Below are 16122 nucleotides of genomic sequence, written 5' to 3' on the forward strand. Positions count from 1 at the left end.
GGGTGCTCAGCGCTTTGGGGGTGCTCAGCCCCGTGGGGTGCAGGGTTTGGGGTGCAGAACATCTCTGGGGTGCTCAGCGCTTTGGGGTGCTCAGCCCCGTGGGGTGCATGGTTTGGGGTGCAGAACATCTCTGGGGTGCTCAGCGCTTTGGGGTGCTCAGCCCCGTGGGGTGCATGGTTTGGGGTGCAGAACATCTCTGGGGTGCTCAGCGCTTTGGGGGTGCTCAGCCCCGTGGGGTGCATGGTTTGGGGTGCAGAACATCTCTGGGGTGCTCAGCGCTTTGGGGGTGCTCAGCCCCGTGGGGTGCATGGTTTGGGGTGCAGAACATCTCTGGGGTGCTCAGCGCTTTGGGGTGCTCAGCCCCGTGGGGTGCATGGTTTGGGGTGCAGAACATCTCTGGGGTGCTCAGCGCTTTGGGGTGCTCAGCCCCGTGGGGTGCACGACGGCCGGCACGGCATGGCGAGGTGCATCACATGTTGGGGTGCAAATCCCTCGGGGGGTGCAAAGCCCCTCTGGGGGTGCAAAGCCCCTTTGGGGGTGCACGGCACCTCGGGGTGCACGCCGCCCGGGTCTGTGTGGCATTTTAGGGTGCACGCTGCCCGGGGGTGCGGAGCCCCTTGGGGTGCGCGGTGCACAGCAGCCCCGGGTGCCGAGTACTTTGGGGTGCCCCCCCCCTCCCTCGTTGGATTGGGGGGGGCAACAGCTGCGTTTTGGGGTGCAGTGGGGTGGAGACGGGGACGCCTCCGCTCCCAAAACTGCCTTTTTGCTGTTGTTTTTAACAGATTTTTTTTTTCCTTAGGGGGCGGGGGGGGGCGCGGGGTGCTCCCTGTACCCCCTTTTCCTCCTTGTACCCCCTTTTCCTCCCTGTACCCCCTTTCCTCCCTGCACCCCCTTTCCCCCCCTCTCCAGCCCAGAGCACAAAACCACCAGCGGTTTGCAAAGCACAAAGCGGCGCCCGGATACATCGGGGACCCCCCCCCCCAAAAAAAAAAAAAAAAAAAAAAAGTGGGGTACAGGGGGGTTGGGGTGTCCCAGGGCCATGCCCCCCCCCCCAGGATCGATCCCCAACGAGGGACGGGAAGCGTCGGTCTATGCAAAAGCGTTTCGGAGACCCCAATATCGAGGGCAGCCCCCCCCCAGCTTTGCCAGCAGCCCCCCCAAAGCGATCGAGCGGCGTGTGCTTCATCTCCTCCTCCTCCTCCTCCTCACCCCCCCCCCCCCAATCCTTCGGTGTAGCTGGTCCCTGGGGGAGCACCCCCATAGTTCTGTCCGTACGCAGTCGTGCCGTGCTGTAGTTTTGAGATGTTTGTAAATTAATTAAACAAACCAATGGGAAAAAAACCCAAAAAACCCCCAAAAAACCCCAAAACCACCGGAAAAAGCAAAACCAAAAAACCAAAAAAATCACCCAAAACGCCCCACCCCCCCCCACGCAGAAGGATTCGCCGGCGGCCGTTTCCGAGCGTTTATTATTTTGGGGTGCGGGGGGGGATGCACCCGAGATTAACAAATTAAATTAAATGGGGGGGGGGGGCGGCACCCCTAAAATCCCCCCCACAGGGTCGGGGGGGAGCCGTTGTGCGGCGGGTGGGACCGACGCGATGCGGGCTGGTGGGGTCACCCCCATATTTTGCCTCCCCCCCCCCCCCCCCAAAATTCAGCTCCATCCTCACCGCGGCGTCACCGGGGTGGTGGTGGGGGGGGGGTGGATGGGACCCCACACCCCTGACCCCCCCCAACCCCGGTGCTGCCCTCACTGATTCCTGGGCGACTCCTCCCCATCCCCGCGCCGCTCCTGCTTGGACCCCCCCAAACACGGGGGTCGGGGGGGGACGCGAGGGTCCTTCTCCCATTGCTCGGGGGTCTTGGCGACGACGGCGAGGGCGTGCAGGGGTCCGGCCAGCTCGGCGCGCAGGGCGGCGTGCACCAGGCGATGCCGCTGGAGCGGGGGCAGCCCGGCGAAACGCCCGCTCACCACCACCACCGCAAAGTGGGTTTCGGCACCGGGGGGGCCGCCGTGACGGGAACTTTCATCCAGGACCTGGAGGTGGGTGGGCTGCAGGGCAGCGGCTAGCTTGGCACGGATGGCACGAGCCAAAGGGCCGGCACCAGCCAAAGGGCCGGCAGCCATGGCACGGAGCCCCCCCCTCCCCGGGGGGTGGTCACCGGGACGGGAGCTGGCGTCCGCAGAGGGGGGGCTGCAAGGGAGAGAGAGAGAGAGAGAGACGGGGGTTTGGGGGGGCTCAGGGTGGGGGCTCGGCAGGAGCAGGGGATGGAAGTGATGGGGGGGGCTGCAGGGTGGGACCCTGGAAATGGGGGGGATGGGGGGATGTGGGGGGTACCATGGGGGGGGTAAGGGTGATGATTTGGGGGGGCTGCAGGGTCAGACCCTGGAAAGGGGGGGGTGGGGGGTACCATGGGGGGGGTAAGGGTGATGATTTGGGGGGGCTGCAGGGTGGGACCCTGGAAATGGGGGCGGGGTACCATGGGGGGGTAAGGGTGATGATTTGGGGGGGGCTGCAGGGTGGGACCCTGGAAATGGGGGGGGGGTACCATGGGGGGGTAAGGGTGATGATTTGGGGGGGCTGCAGGGTGGGACCCTGGAAATGGGGGGGATGGGGGGATGTGGGGGTACCATGGGAGGGTAAGGGTGATGATTTGGGGGGGCTGCAGGGTCAGACCCTGGAAATGGGGTGGCAGAAACAGGGGTGAGGGGGTACCATGGGGGGGGCTGCTGGATCAGACCCCATTTATGGGGGTGGCAGGAAGGGGGGGGGCTGAGCGGTGGGTACCATGGGGGGGTAAGGGTGATGATTTGGGGGGGGCTGCAGGGTCGGACCCTGGAAATGGGGGTGGCAGGAAGGGGGGGGGTGTGGGGTGTCACAGAGCAGTGCAAGGCCCAGAGGTCAGCTCCGGCTTTTGGGGCGGTGGGGGGAGCCCCATCCAGCCCCCCCCCCCCCCGGGACTGGAGAGGAGAGCAGGGAGAGAAGGGCCTGATCCCCCCCCCCAATATGCAATGCAGGGGGTGCACCCCCAAACACCCCCCATGCAATGCAGGGGTACAACCCCCCGTGTGCAAAACAGGAGGCGCACCCCCCCACACACACACACACCCGTGTGCAAAACAGGAGGCGCACCCCCACCCCCCCCGTGTGCAATGCAGGGGTGCACCCCCCCCGTGTGTGCAATGCAGGAAGTGCACCCCCAAACCCCCCCCCGTGTGCAATGCAGGGGGTGCACCCCAAACCCGCCATGCAATGCAGGGGGTGCACCCCAAACCCGCCATGCAATGCAGGGGTGCCGCCACCCCCCCCCGCCACCCCCCCAGCCCAGCGCTCACCCTCGCGCCGCTCCGGGTCCGCTCCCGCGCTGAGCACGCTGGGAGATGGAGTCCCCCCGCCCCTCCGCGCCGCGTCACGTGACGCCGGCAGAACTACAACTCCCAGAAGGCCTTGCGGCCCCTTTCCCTCCTCCCGCCGCTCCGCGGCGCGTGCGGGATGCGAGGTGCAAGGTGCGGGATGCGAGGTGCAAGGTGCGGGGTGGGGGGTGCAAGGTGCGGGGCGCAGGGTGCAAGGTGGGGGGTGCAGGGTGCAAGGTGCGGGGCGCAGGGTGCAAGGTGGGGGGTGCAAGGTGCGGGGTGCGGGGTGCAAGGTGCGGGGTGCAAGGTGCGGGGTGCAGGGTGCAAGGTGCGGGGTGCGGGGTGCAGGGTGTGGGGTGCGGGGTGCAAGGTGTGGGGTGCAAGGTGCGGGGTGCGGGGCGCAGGGTGCAAGGTGGGGGGTGCAGGGTGCCATATGCAGGGTGTGGGGTGCGGGGTGCAAGGTGGGGGGGTGCAAGGTGCGGGGTGGGGGGTGCAAGGTGCAAGGTGCGGGGTGGGGGGTGCAGGGTGCAAGGTGGGGGGGTGCGGGGTGCAAGGTGCGGGGTGCAAGGTGTAGGGTGCGGGGTGCAAGGTGGGGGGTGCAGGGTGCAAGGTGCGGGGTGCAGGGTGTGGGGTGCAAGGTGCGGGGTGCAAGGTGGGGGGTGCAGGGTGCAAGGTGGGGGGTGCAGGGTGCGGAGTGCAAGGTGCAGGGTGCACAGTGGGGGCATGCAAGGTGTGGGGTACAAGGTGCGGGGTGCAAGGTGTGGGGTGACCCAGAGAGGCCCCACAGGGTGCTGTGCTGGTGGGGGGGGGTGTGACGGTGCAAAGGGTCCCCGTGCCCCCATCACACCCACGCAGCGCTGCAGGACGCCCCGTGTCACACCCGTGCGATGCTCTTGCACCCGCTGCAGCACCTGGGGTGACGGTGTGCCTCGTCACCCTGCATGGGACCAGCTGGGTGCTGGGGTCCCCCCCTGGGTGCTGGGGTCCCCCCCTGGGTGCTGTCACCCACTGACAGCCCGCTGCATCCTCCCGTGGAGGAGCCCCCACCCCATGGGACACTCGGCCACCCAGGGTCCCCCAGAGCTGCCGGGTGCTTGGGGTGGCCCCCGTGGGCACCCATGGGTGCTGGTGGCTTGGTTGGGGCACGTGGGGGCCGGACCCGTGTCCCCACAGAGTGTGTCACCGTGGGATGGGGGACGCGCTGGTGGGGATAGGGGGGGCCCCAGCACCCGCTGCACCCATCACGAGTTTGGGGGAGTCTCAGCACCTCCTGTGGGTTTGCTGCTGATGGCCCCCCCCAATCAAAGGACACTTGAACCGCACCCATGGGTGCCCCCCTCAACCCCATATACCCCCCCCCCCCCGGCCACGCCGACCTCAGCCCGAGGGTTTTGCTGTCGAGTGTTCAAAACTGGTGAATTCCCCCCAAAAAAAGGTTCCTGGGGGCTTCCCGAGGCCGGTGCCCCCCCGGGGGTGACAGACGAAATCTGGGGGTTTAGGGGCCCCCAGGACCGGGGGGGGGTGGGGTTACAGCTGCCCACGCATTGGGCTGCAGCTTGAGGGGAAATTAATTAAACTCGGGGTGGAAATTCATAATTAATTGATATCTCTCTCTCTCTCGGCTCCTTCAAGCCGCCCCGGCCCGGCAGCCGCCGCGGTGGCACTGCCACGGTGACGGTCACCCCTTGGGGTTTTTTTGGGAAGCACGTGCTCAGCAGCCACCCTGGTTAAGGCCACCTGGGTGCCACCCCCTGTCCCCATCCCTGTCCCCTCTCCCTGGACCACACGTCCCTCTCTCCCTGTCCCCCCCCATCCCTGTCCCCCCTGGACCCCCTGTCCCCATCTCTGACCCCCCCTTCCCTGTCCTGCTGTCCCTGTCCCCCCCCGCCCCGGACCCCCCCCCCGGATCCCCCAACCCCGTCCCCCTCCCCCGTCCCCATCCCTGTCCCCTGTCCCTGTCCCCCCCCCGCCCCCCCGGACCCCCATCCCTGTCCCCATCCCCGTCCCCCCCCCGGACCCCCCATCCCTGTCCCCCCGTCCCCATCCCTTTCCCCCCCCCTCCGACCCCCCCATCCCTGTCCCCCCCCCGTCCCCCCCGTCCCCCTCCCCAACCCCAGGGACCACCCCAGGCCCCGCCCCCTCTCCCCGGAGGCCACGCCCTCCCCTTGAGCCCCGCCTCCCGCAGCCTGGGCCACGCCTCCCCGCTTCACCCCGCCCCTCCTCTTTCTGATTGGCTGCGGCCCTCCGCCCCTCCCTCGGCGCGCCCAGGCGGGGAGGTGGGTGACGGCGATACGCCCCGCCCCACATGCCCTTATATAGCTCGGCGGGACTTATACGGGCAGCGCGGGGGTGGTGGCGCCACGTGACCTGCGGCGGACCCGGGTGGGGACAGGCGCGCGGCGTGTCCTGCACACACACACACCCCCACCCCCCCCCCCCCCCCGCGTGTGCGCGGGTTCTTGCACACCCTGCCCCAGAGCACGGGGGTCCCTGCACGCACACACACACACATTGCACGCTTGGGACTCTGCACGGAGACACACGCACGCGTTGCACACGTGGACCCGTGTGCACGCGCACCCGTTGCACGCTCAGATCCCTGCACGCACACGCGCGTATTGCACACTCGCGTCCGTGCACGCGCTCCCCCTCGTTGCACGGAGCTCCGTGGGCGGGCACCAGCACCCCACACACCCACCCACCCCCTCCACGCACGGGGGTGCCCACGGCTCCGCGCACACTCGCCCCTCCTTGCACAAGGCTCCGTGCACACCCACCCGCCCCTGTCCCGCCCCGCGGCGCTGCCGGTTCCTCCCCCGGGTGGGGGCCGGGCCCTCCCTGCTGCCGGTCCGGGGGTTGCGGGGGGGGTCGGGCCGGTTCCCCGCGGGGCCGTGACCCGCTCGGGGCGGCCGGGGCCGGGGCAGGGGCAGCACCAGCCGCCCCGGGGACTGCCCGGCCCGCCGGGACCCACCCGACCCCCACTCCCGCCCCGGGGAGCCGCCGCCCCCCCCCCCTCCCGGGAGCCGGCCCCCCCCCCCCCGCCGCCAGCCCGGCCCCCCCGGAGCCTCCCGCAGCGCCGGGCAGCCCCCGCGGGGAGGGGAATCAACTTTTCTCTTTCTCCTCCTCCTCCGCCACCGCCGCCGCCGCCGCCAGTCCTTCCCCATCCCTCCGTCCCCGCCGCACTCCGCCGCCCCTGCCCTCCCCTCCCGGCCCCTTCCCGCTGCTCCGCCAACCGGGGGGTCCTTCCCGGCCCGGGGTCCCCCTTCCCGGGGGAGCCCTTCCTCCAGCCCGGGGTGCTCTCCCCATCCCCGGGGCTCCTTTCCCCCATCCCGGGCGCTCCCTGCTCCGGGGCTCCTTCCTCCACCCCTCCCCATCCCCGGACCCCCCTCTCCAGCCCGGGGTACCTTTCCCACCCCTCCGCCCCGGGACTCCCCTTCTCCATCCCAGACTCCTCTCCCCCCATCCCGGGGCTCCTTCCCCCCCCCCCCCCCCAATCCCCAGACCCCCTTCTCCATCCCGGCCTCCCCCCTCCCCATCCCGGCTCTCCCACCCCTCCACTCCCGTTCTCCCCTCTCCATCCCGGACTCCCCACTTCCCTCCGTCTCCCCTTCCCATCCCTCCCCCCAAAACACCCCCTTCCCCCGGGGGGGGCTCCCCCCCCCCCCCCTTTCCCAGCATGGCCCTGGCGGCGGGGCCGTGGCCGGAGCCTCCTCTTCCTCCTCCTCCTCCACCTCCTCCTCCTCCTCCTCCCGGTGGCCCGGAGGCGGCGGGGAAGGCGGCGGGGGATTGCCTGGTGTGCGGGGACAAGGCGAGCGGGAAGCACTACGGGCAATTCACCTGCGAGGGCTGCAAAAGCTTCTTCAAACGCTCCGTACGGCGCAACCTCTCGTACAGCTGCCGGGGGGGCCGGGACTGCCCGGTGGATCAGCACCACCGCAACCAGTGCCAGTACTGCCGGCTCCGCAAGTGCCTCCGCGTGGGAATGCGGCGGGAAGGTGGGGAGAAGTGGGGGGGAGGGAGGGTAAGAGTGGGGAAAAGTGGGGGGGGGGAGGGTAAGAGTGGGGAAAAGTCGGGGAGGGGATGGGAGAGGGGAAGGGGGGAAAGGGAGAGGGTGGAAAAAGAGAGGGGGTGCGAAAGGAGAGGGGGTAGAAAAAGTGAGAGGATGGGAAAAAGGGAGAGGGGATGGAAAAGTGGGAGAGGGGATGGAAAAAAGGGAGAGGGGATGGAAAAGGGGGAGAGGGGATGGAAAAGGGGGAGAGGGGATGGAAAAGGAGAGAGGGGATGGAAAAGGGGGAGAGGGGATGGAAAAGGAGAGAGGGGATGGAAAAGGGGGAGAGGGGATGGAAAAGGGGGAGAGGGTGGGAAAGGACAGGGGATGGGAAAGGAGAGGGGATGGGAAAAAGGGATCAAAGATGTGAAAGTGGGAGAGGGGATGGGAAAGAGGGAGAGGGTGGGAAAGGAAAGGGGATGCAGAAGAAGGAGAGGGGATGGAAAAGGAGAGAGGGTGGGAAAGAAGGTGAGAGGGTGGAAAAGGAGAGGGGATAGAAAAGGTGAGAGGATGGAAAAAAGGGAGAGGGGATGGAAAAAAGGGATCAAAGATGCGGAACAGGGAGAGGGGATGGGAAAGAGGGAGAGGGTGGGAAAGGAAAGGGGATGCAGAAGGAGAGAGGATGGGAAAGGAGGAGAGAGGATGCGAAAGGAGAGGGAATAGAAAAGGTGAGAGGATGGGAAAGGAGGGGATGGAAAGAAGGGAGCAAGGATGGAAAAGAGGGAGAGGGGATGCAGAAGAAGGAGCGAGGGTGGAAAAGGAGAGAGAATGCATAAAAGGGAGAGGGGATGTAAAAAAGGGAGCAAAGGTGCGAAAAAAAGAAGAGGGGATGGGAAAGGGAGCGAAGATGGAGAAGAGGGAGAGGGGATGCGAAAAGAGAGAGGGTGCAAAAGGCGGCGAGAGGCTGGAGAAGAGGGAGAGAGGTGGAAAAGGGGGAGAGAGGTGGAAAAGGGGGAGAGAGGTGGAAAAGGAGAGGGGACGCAAAAAAAGGAGAGGGGGTGGAAAAGGGAGCGGGTGCGAAAAAGAGAGCGGCGAGAGCAAAGGCAGAAAGAAGGGAAGGGGGGAAATGGAAAAGAGCAAGAGGAAGCAAAAAAATAAAAGGAAATAAAAAGGGGAAAGGGAGGAAAAAGTGTGGGAACGAAAAAGGGAAAGGGGGGAAGGAAAGGAGAGGGGAAAGCGGGAAGGGAGCGAGCGAGCCCGAGCGGTAAAGACAAAAGAGAAAGAGAAAAGTGCGAACGGGAGAGAGCGAAAGAGAGAAACCAAAAAGAAAAAAGAGAAAGAAAAAGGGAAGGGAGAGAAAGAGAAAGGAGCGCCTGAAGAAAGAGAAAGTAAAAGGAAGAAAGCGAAAGCAGGTGGGAAAGGGCTGGCGGGGAGGGAAAGAGAAAGAAAAAGGGGAGAAAGAGAAAGAAAAAGGGGAGAAAGAGAAAGAAAAAGGGGAGAAAGAGAAAGAAAAAGGGGAGAAAGAGAAAGAAAAAGGGGAGAAAGAGAAAGAAAAAGGGGAGAAAGAGAAAGAAAAAGGGGAGAAAGAGAAAGAGAGAAAAAGGGGAGAAAGAGAAAGAGAAAAAGGGGAGAAAGAGAAAGAGAGAAAAAGGGGAGAAAGAGAAAGAGAGAAAAAGGGGAGAAAGAGAAAACTCCTCTCTCATTTTCCTTCCCTCTGCATCCTCCCTCCATCCCTCGGCCCCGTCCTTTCGGGGCGACCGTCCCCAAATCAGGCAGAAACTTCCCTCAGCGGCGGCCGAGCCTCCCCCAGCACCCCGACCCCCCCCCCTCGCCCGTCTCCATCCTCCCCAGGGCTTCAGTCTCCTTTTCGCACCCCCAAATTCAGCATCACCCCCCCCCTCCCCTCGCCAGCGATCTCGGGGCTCCCCTCCTCTGACCGTACAATAAACCCTCCTATTTTTTTTTTATTTTTTTTTAATTTTTTGGCTTTTCCCGCGGGAAAGGCTCCGCCGAGGGAACCCGTTTCTTATTCCACTTAATTATATCATCACCTAAACTCCTCTTCCCAACTTTAAATTTCTCTCGGGCTTAGCTTAGGCTCGGTTTACAGGTCCGGGTCTATGCCGAGACGGAGACAATTTATTTTTCCTCTCCGTTAGATGAAGCCCGGGGACGTGGCTGGTGAAACCCCCCCGGGGATTAGCGGGCAACACCACAGATATTCTGTAAAAGATGAAGAATTTGGCTTTTGGGGAGGAGCGGCTGGTAAATCTGAAGTTAATTAGTCTGAATACTCAGCGCGCCCGGGATTAAAATCACATTTCAAGCTCCCGGCGATACGCCGTGTGCCGGTCCCTCTGCCTCCGACCAGCCCCATCGTCACATTTGGGGTTGATTTTATTTTGTTTTCTCGCCCCAAAGCGGCAGCTTTAAAGCAGATTTTAATTTTTTTTTTCCTTTTTTTTTTTTGGTTTTTAAGCCCGAAATGGTGCGTTGAGGCATCGGCTTTGCCGCCGTGCTGAAACCGCACCGAATCTCTGCCGTGCAGCATCCTCCCAGCTTGAATAAGGACCAGGGGAGCGTCCTTATTTTTATTTGAGGTCCTTATTTATAAATTTAGTATTTATAAATAATTATAGTGAGGGCTCAGCCGCTCAAACCCCCCCCCCTCCAAACAGGGGATTTATTCTGCAACCCCTCGAGTCGGTGCCGATGGGCCGGTCCTTCGGCGGCAGCGATGCTCCCACCCAGAAAATCGTGTTTCCTAGCTTTAAAAAAAAAAAAAAAAATCCCCAAAATTCAAAAGTTGCCTTTTCTAGCATTAAAAAAAAAAAAAAAGAGGAAAAAAAAAATCACAAAAATTCAGCTAAGGTGGAAAATTGCGGTGGGAGGTTGGAAAGCAACAGCCGGCATCCCGGCACGGCCACGGCATCGCGTCCCGGCTTGCACAAAATAACGTGAATTAGACAGGACCAGGGTCAGGGACAAAATCAGCTCAAGCCCAACCCTCAATTTGCCCTTTTCTTCCCCAAAAAGGCCGGCTGGAGGGCTGGGGGGGAAGATTTTTTGTAGCAGTCCTGTACCTTCTCGTAGCAAACCTCTGCCGGCGTCGTGCAGCCGGAGCCGGGGATGAAATCCCTGGGGGAGAAAAAAAAAACCCCAAAAATTCAGGTGAATTCCCCGCCCTGGAGAAACCACAATCGGCGGGGTCGTTTGGGGTCAGATTTGGACTTTTTGGGGGTTTGGAGGAGGGGTTTTTTGGGGTTTGGTGTTTTTTTTCTCTTTTTTTAATCTTTGTTTGAATTCAGAATTGCCACAAGCTGCTGGTGGTTAATGCCAGGATGCAGCGCGACGGCCGTGGCGGCTCTCCCAGCACCGGCGTTATTCCCCAGGCAGGGTCCCCCCATTGCCCCGCACCCCCTCTTGGCTCTGATTTTTGGGGGGGGTGGGGGGTGCTCCCAGCCGCCCTGAGATACGCGTGCAGCCGCCGCGGGATGCGGCACCTCCAGGCGCGGGGAAACGCCGCGGATGCCCACGGAAAAGCAGTCGATCCCAGGAATTTAATTTACTGGGGCCGGCTGCTCCGTGCCTCAGTTTCCCCATCGCTGGCCAGGGATGCTCCAGCTCAGAGTTGGGGTGCCCCAAACCCCCCCCCCCCCCTCCCCGGCTCGTGCTCCCCGTTATCCTGGCGTTCCCGACACCGAATCCGGCTTGGGAGCCAAACGCCTCTTTAGGTTGAATTTCTTCCCCAAGGATGCCGGCGGTGCAAACCCCCGGCGTGGGATTTAGCTGGGAAAAGCGGATTAAATCTTGGGGGGTTTTTCCCCAAAAATCATCCGGGATGAGACAGGGGGAGGCGTCACCCTGCGGCGGGGCCAAGGGAACCGGTTTTGGGGGTTATCGGCGGAGCCTGGGGGAGGGAGCCCTCCGGGTTGCTCCTGCGTCTTTTTTGGGGCTAAAAAAGCTCGTTTCCTTCCGGGACGCAGCCGGTGGTTTGCAGCAATCGGTTTGCCCCAAAAAAGAGGGGGGAAAAATGGGGTTTGGGGGGGTCGGGGTGATTCAAAGGGGGGGTCAGGGTGATGCAAAGGGGGGGTCAGGGTGATGCGAAGGGGGGTCGGGGTGATGTGAAGGGGGGTCGGGGTACAACGGGGGCCGTACGGGCAGCGAGGAGGGGGCTGCGCCCCACAAATGCTGCCAGGGCGATGCTGAGCAGAGGGGGTGTTTGGGGGGGGGGGGGCTGCATGCTGCACCCCCCTGGCACCCCAAACCTGGGGGATCCCCGGGGCCCCCCTGTTCCCGCGGCCCCCGCTCCTGACCGCCGGCTGCCGCGCGGGACTGTCACGCCGCGTTAGGCTGAGCCTGGCTCAGAGCCTGGCCCCGCCGCGGGGGGTGGCGATGCCGGGGCGTGGGGGGTGAGCGGGGGGGGTGGGGGGGACACCGGGGGGGGAGGAGGCCGGACCCCCACATGGCATTGCCAAGACAGAAAGAACCCCGATTTGGAGTTTTTTAAGCCCAAAGTGCAAAAAAACTCGAGGGGTGGGACCTGGAGGGGAGCTCCTGTCCCCCCCCCCACACCCGCAAGGGCTGGCATTTTGGGGGGGGCACCCAGAGCGTCTCCTTGGGGCCCCTCGTTAGCACCCTCCCCTTGGAAGAAGGGGGTGACCCCAAACGCTTGCATGGGGCCCCCCCAAATCGGGCGTTACAGCCGTCCTGGGAGCTGGGGGGCATCACACTGGGGGGGGGGGTGTCACCAGAGCGGGGGGGGGGGGGGGCTTTGTGGCACATCCCCCCTCTAAGATGGGTGGGGGGCACCCAGAGGGCTTTTGCAATCCCTGGGGCCCCACCCCACGCCCCTGGGTGCACCCGAGCCCGCTGGGGGAGGCGGGGGGGGGCTGGCGATGGGGCGTTTTGGGGTGCTGACCTCCCGCTCCCCTCCGCAGCCGTGCAGCGAGGCCGGATGGCTCACGCCCCCGGCAGCCCCGGCCAATTCCCCCTGCTCCCCGGGGACCCCTACGGCGGTCACGGCTACTTAAGCGGTTTCATCTCCTTGCTGCTCCGCGCCGAACCGTACCCCCCGTCCGGCTACGGCGCCCAGTGCCTTCAGCCCGGCGGCGCGGCGGGCATCGAGAGCATCTGCGAGCTGGCCGCGCGCCTCCTCTTCAGCGCCATCGAATGGGCCAAGGGCGTCCCCTTCTTCCCGGACTTGCAGCTTTCGGATCAAGTGGCGTTGCTGCGGTTGGGTTGGAGCGAGCTTTTCGTGCTGAACGCGGCGCAGTCGGCGTTACCGTTGCACGCCGCCCCGTTGTTGGCCGCCGCGGGGCTTCACGCCGCTCCAATGGCCGCCGACCGCGTGGTCGCCTTCATGGACCACATCCGCCTCTTCCAGGAGCAGGTGGAGAAGCTGAAGGTGCTGCGCGTCGACGCCGCCGAGTACGCCTGCCTCAAAGCCCTGGCGCTCTTCTCCCCCGGTGAGGGGGGGCTGGGGGAGGGAGGGGGGGTGGGGTTTAATGGGGTGGGGCAAAGGGGCGGGGTGGGAATGGGGGCGGGGGTCAATGGGGGCGGGGGTCAATGGGGTGGGAATGGGGGCGGGGGTCAATGGGGGTGGGGGTCAATGGGGTGGGGGTCAATGGGGGGGTCAATGGGGTGGGGGTCAATGGGGTGGGGGTCAATGGGGTGGGGGTCAATGGGGGGGTCAATGGGGCGGGGGTCAATGGGGGCGGGGGTCAATGGGAGTAGGGGTCAATGGGGGTGGGGTGTCAATGGGGGTGGGGTGTCAATGGGGGTGGGGGTCAATGGGGGGGTCAATGGGGCGGGGGTCAATGGGGGCGGGGGTCAATGGGAGTAGGGGTCAATGGGGGTGGGGTGTCAATGGGGGTGGGGTGTCAATGGGGGTGGGGGTCAATGGGGGGGTCAATGGGAGTAGGGGCCAATGGGGGCGGGGTGTCAGTGGGGGTGGGGGTCAATGGGGTGGGGGTCAATGGGAGTGGGTGTCAATGGGGGTGCAGGGAGTGAATGGGGTGGGGTGGGAGGGGCTTGATGGGGCGGGGTCCAGAGGGGGTGGGGTCTCAATGGGGGCAGGGGTCAATGGGGGCAGGGGTCAATGGGGGTGCAGGGAGTGAATGGACTGGGGTGGGGATCCAGGGGGTGGGGCTTAGCAGGGCGGGGTCCCAAGGGGGTGGGCATCAATGGGTGGGCTGGGGGTGATTGGGTGGGGCTTACTGGGGTGGGGCTTAATGGGGTGGGGTTTAACAGGGCAGGGTTTAACAAGGTGGGGCTTAATGGGGTGGGGCTTAATGGGGCGAGGCTCGGGGGGGTGTCTGGGTGCGCAGGGAATGAATGGGCTGGGGATGACTGGGTGGGGCTAAAAGGGGTGGGGCTGGGTGGGCGGGGCCAATGGGTGGGGCTAAAGGGACGGGTTCCCCGCCGTGCCTCAGTTTCCCCTTCTCCCCGGCAGACGCGGTGGGGCTGTCGGACCCGGGGCAGGTGGCCGGCCTGCAGGAGAAGTCGCAGTGCGCGCTGGAGGAGCACGTGCGGCGGCAGCACCCCAGCCAGCCCAGCCGCTTCGGGCGCCTGCTCCTGCGCCTGCCCGCCCTGCGCAGCGTCTCCGCCCCCGGCATCCAGCAGCTCTTCTTCAGCCGCCTGGTCGGCAAGACCCCCATCGAGACCCTCATCCGCGACATGCTGCTCGCTGGCGCCACCCTCAACTGGCCCTACGGCCCCATGCAGTGACGCAACCCCCCCAAGATGGGGACCCCCAAGGAGGGGACCCCGAGGATGGAGACCCCCAAGGATGGGGACGCCAAGGATGGGGACACCAAGGATGGGATCCTAAGGATGGAGACTCCCCATGGTTGGGGATCCCAAGGAGAGGGGACCTCAAGGATGGGGATACCAAGGATGGGACCCCAAAGATGGGACCTCATGGTTGGGGACCCCAAGGAGAGGGGACCCAAAGGAGGGGACCCTGTGAAGGAGACCCCAAGGATGAGGACCTCAAGGATGGGGACACCAAGGATGGGACCCCAAAGATGGGACCTCATGGTTGGGGACCCCAAGGAGAGGGGACCCGAAGGAGGGGACCCCGTGAAGGAGACCCCAAAGATGAGGACCTCAAGGATGGGGACATCAAGGATGGGACCCCAAAGATGGGACCTCATGGTTGGGGACCCCAAGGAGAGGGGACCTCAAGGATGGGACCCCGTGGTTGGGTTCCACAAGGATGGGGACAGCAAGTATGGGAACACCAAGGAGGGGACCCCAAGGATGGGAACCCAAAGATGGGCACCCCAAGGATGGGACCCCAAGATTTGGGACCCCAAGGATGGTGACCTGGGGACAGGGATGCTGCTGGGGGGGGGAGATTTTCCCCCCCTATTTAAGCAGATTTGGGGGGCACAGGGAGAGGGGACTATTTATAAAGAGAAAATAAAATAAACCCTATATTATATCCTCATTCCCTCCCGCGGGCAGGGGAACCGGACGCTATTATTCATTTTTTCAATTTTTTTTTTTTTTTCCCCTTCTTACCTTCCCTGCGGCCCCTGGGCTCCCATTATTATTTTTGTCTTAATTTATCTCGTTAAAAAAAAATAGAATTGGACAAATTCGACACCTTTTTTTCAATCTTTTGTGGCTGGAATTGGGATCGGAAGGAAAAGTGACAGCGGCTGAGCCCTGTGGGCTCCGTCCCTTCCCAGTATGGGCAGGAGTGGGTCCAGTTTCATCCCAGTTAAGCCCCATCCATCCCCAGTGTGGTCCCTGTGCACTCCCAGTGTGGGCCTCCTGCTCCCAGTATGGTCCCACCAGTTTGAACCCCCACTGAGATCCCAGTGCAGCCCCAGTTGGATCCCAGTACGGCCCCCAGGTTTATCCCAGTGTGCAGCCCAGTGTCATCCCATTACGCTCCCCAGTCTGATCCCAGTATGGTCCCAGTCTCATCCCAGTATTCCCACCAGTCTGATCCCAGTAATGGTCCCAGTCTCATCCCAGTATTCCCACCAGTCTGATCCCAGTATGGTCCCAGTATGTCCCCCCAATATGCCCCCCCCCCCCAGCATGATCCCAGTCTCATCCCAGTAAGCCTCCCAGTCTGGTCCCAGTGTGGCCCCCAGCAGCTCCCAGCACTGGGGGGGGCAGCGCTGCTGGGGCTGTTTTATTGCGGATTTTTAACAGCCCATTAGAGAAAAAGTCAGAAATGGCCTTTTCAAACCAGCGGCACCGGCCCGGCTCCATTTCACCCCCCCATAAATAACCTCCGCCGGGAATATTTTAAATAAACACCGAGCGGGACACGGCCCTTAATTCAAGGACGAGCTGGAAAAGGCCACGGGGAAAAGTTATTGTCCTGGGGGGCAGCGCTGGGACCCCCCCGGGGGGGTTAACACCCCCCCCGCCCCGGATGGATGCCGAATCCTTATAAAAAAAATCCCAATTCTATCGATAAAGCAAGCGGGAGCTGGAAATCCAGCGGCGGCTCCCAGTGAAACCGATGGGCAGAGCTGGCAGTCGGAGTCAATCAGAGCCAGGGAGCCGAGTTGGGGGGGGGGGAATGAAAAATAATAACAAGAAAAAAAAAAAAAACTTATAAAAAAGCCATTTTAAAACCTTCGAGTGCTGGCGGAGCAGCGTGGGGGTTGGTGCAGCCGTCAAGCTGCGGCTTTTCTTCTTTACGTTATTCCTTCTTTTTTTTTTTTTTTATAACAGTGGTGAATATGTCCAGGGAAAATATAAAATCGCTGCCTCGTGTTCCCGTTTTAATTCCCTTTCCCCCACGGGT

General features: G+C 63.5%; 2 protein-coding genes across 3 annotated transcripts; one reads left to right on the forward strand and one right to left on the reverse strand.

The window, feature by feature from the left end:
* Nucleotides 1-1457: 1457 nt before the first annotated feature.
* BOLA1 (bolA family member 1) lies at nucleotides 1458-3411 on the reverse strand. The gene is made up of 2 exons (XM_054806446.1): nucleotides 3341-3411; nucleotides 1458-2198 (listed from the first exon to the last, which is right to left on the reverse strand). The coding sequence occupies exon 2, from the start codon at nucleotides 2129-2131 to the stop codon at nucleotides 1754-1756; it is 378 nt and encodes a 125-aa protein (XP_054662421.1). The 5' UTR covers nucleotides 2132-2198; nucleotides 3341-3411; the 3' UTR covers nucleotides 1458-1753.
* Nucleotides 3412-7034: 3623 nt separating this feature from the next.
* Nucleotides 7035-14778, forward strand: LOC129197697 (nuclear receptor subfamily 2 group F member 5-like). Of its 2 annotated transcripts, XM_054806383.1 has the most exons (4): nucleotides 7195-7353; nucleotides 10440-10517; nucleotides 12287-12814; nucleotides 13801-14778. In XM_054806383.1, the coding sequence occupies exons 1-4, from the start codon at nucleotides 7341-7343 to the stop codon at nucleotides 14073-14075; spliced, it is 894 nt and encodes a 297-aa protein (XP_054662358.1). In that variant the 5' UTR covers nucleotides 7195-7340; the 3' UTR covers nucleotides 14076-14778. The 2 variants fall into 2 exon arrangements, with proteins under 2 accessions (XP_054662357.1, XP_054662358.1); XM_054806382.1 differs by lacking the exon at nucleotides 10440-10517 and having other exon boundaries at nucleotides 7035-7353.
* The last annotated feature ends 1344 nt before the right edge of the window (nucleotides 14779-16122 follow it).

Source organism: Grus americana, chromosome 29 (assembly GCF_028858705.1).
Source record: "Grus americana isolate bGruAme1 chromosome 29, bGruAme1.mat, whole genome shotgun sequence".
NCBI lineage: Eukaryota > Metazoa > Chordata > Aves > Gruiformes > Gruidae > Grus > Grus americana.

Bases quoted from the DNA above. Each gene is read 5' to 3' on its own strand.
- BOLA1 (XM_054806446.1), bottom strand. From the start codon at position 2,131: ATGGCTGCCGGCCCTTTGGCTGGTGCCGGCCCTTTGGCTCGTGCCATC.
- LOC129197697 (XM_054806382.1), top strand. From the start codon at position 7,035: ATGGCCCTGGCGGCGGGGCCGTGGCCGGAGCCTCCTCTTCCTCCTCCT. The intron at 7,354-12,286 runs GTGGGGAGAAGT...TCCCCTCCGCAG, and splicing joins CGTGGGAATGCGGCGGGAAG to CCGTGCAGCGAGGCCGGATG. The intron at 12,815-13,800 runs GTGAGGGGGGGC...TCTCCCCGGCAG, and splicing joins CCTGGCGCTCTTCTCCCCCG to ACGCGGTGGGGCTGTCGGAC.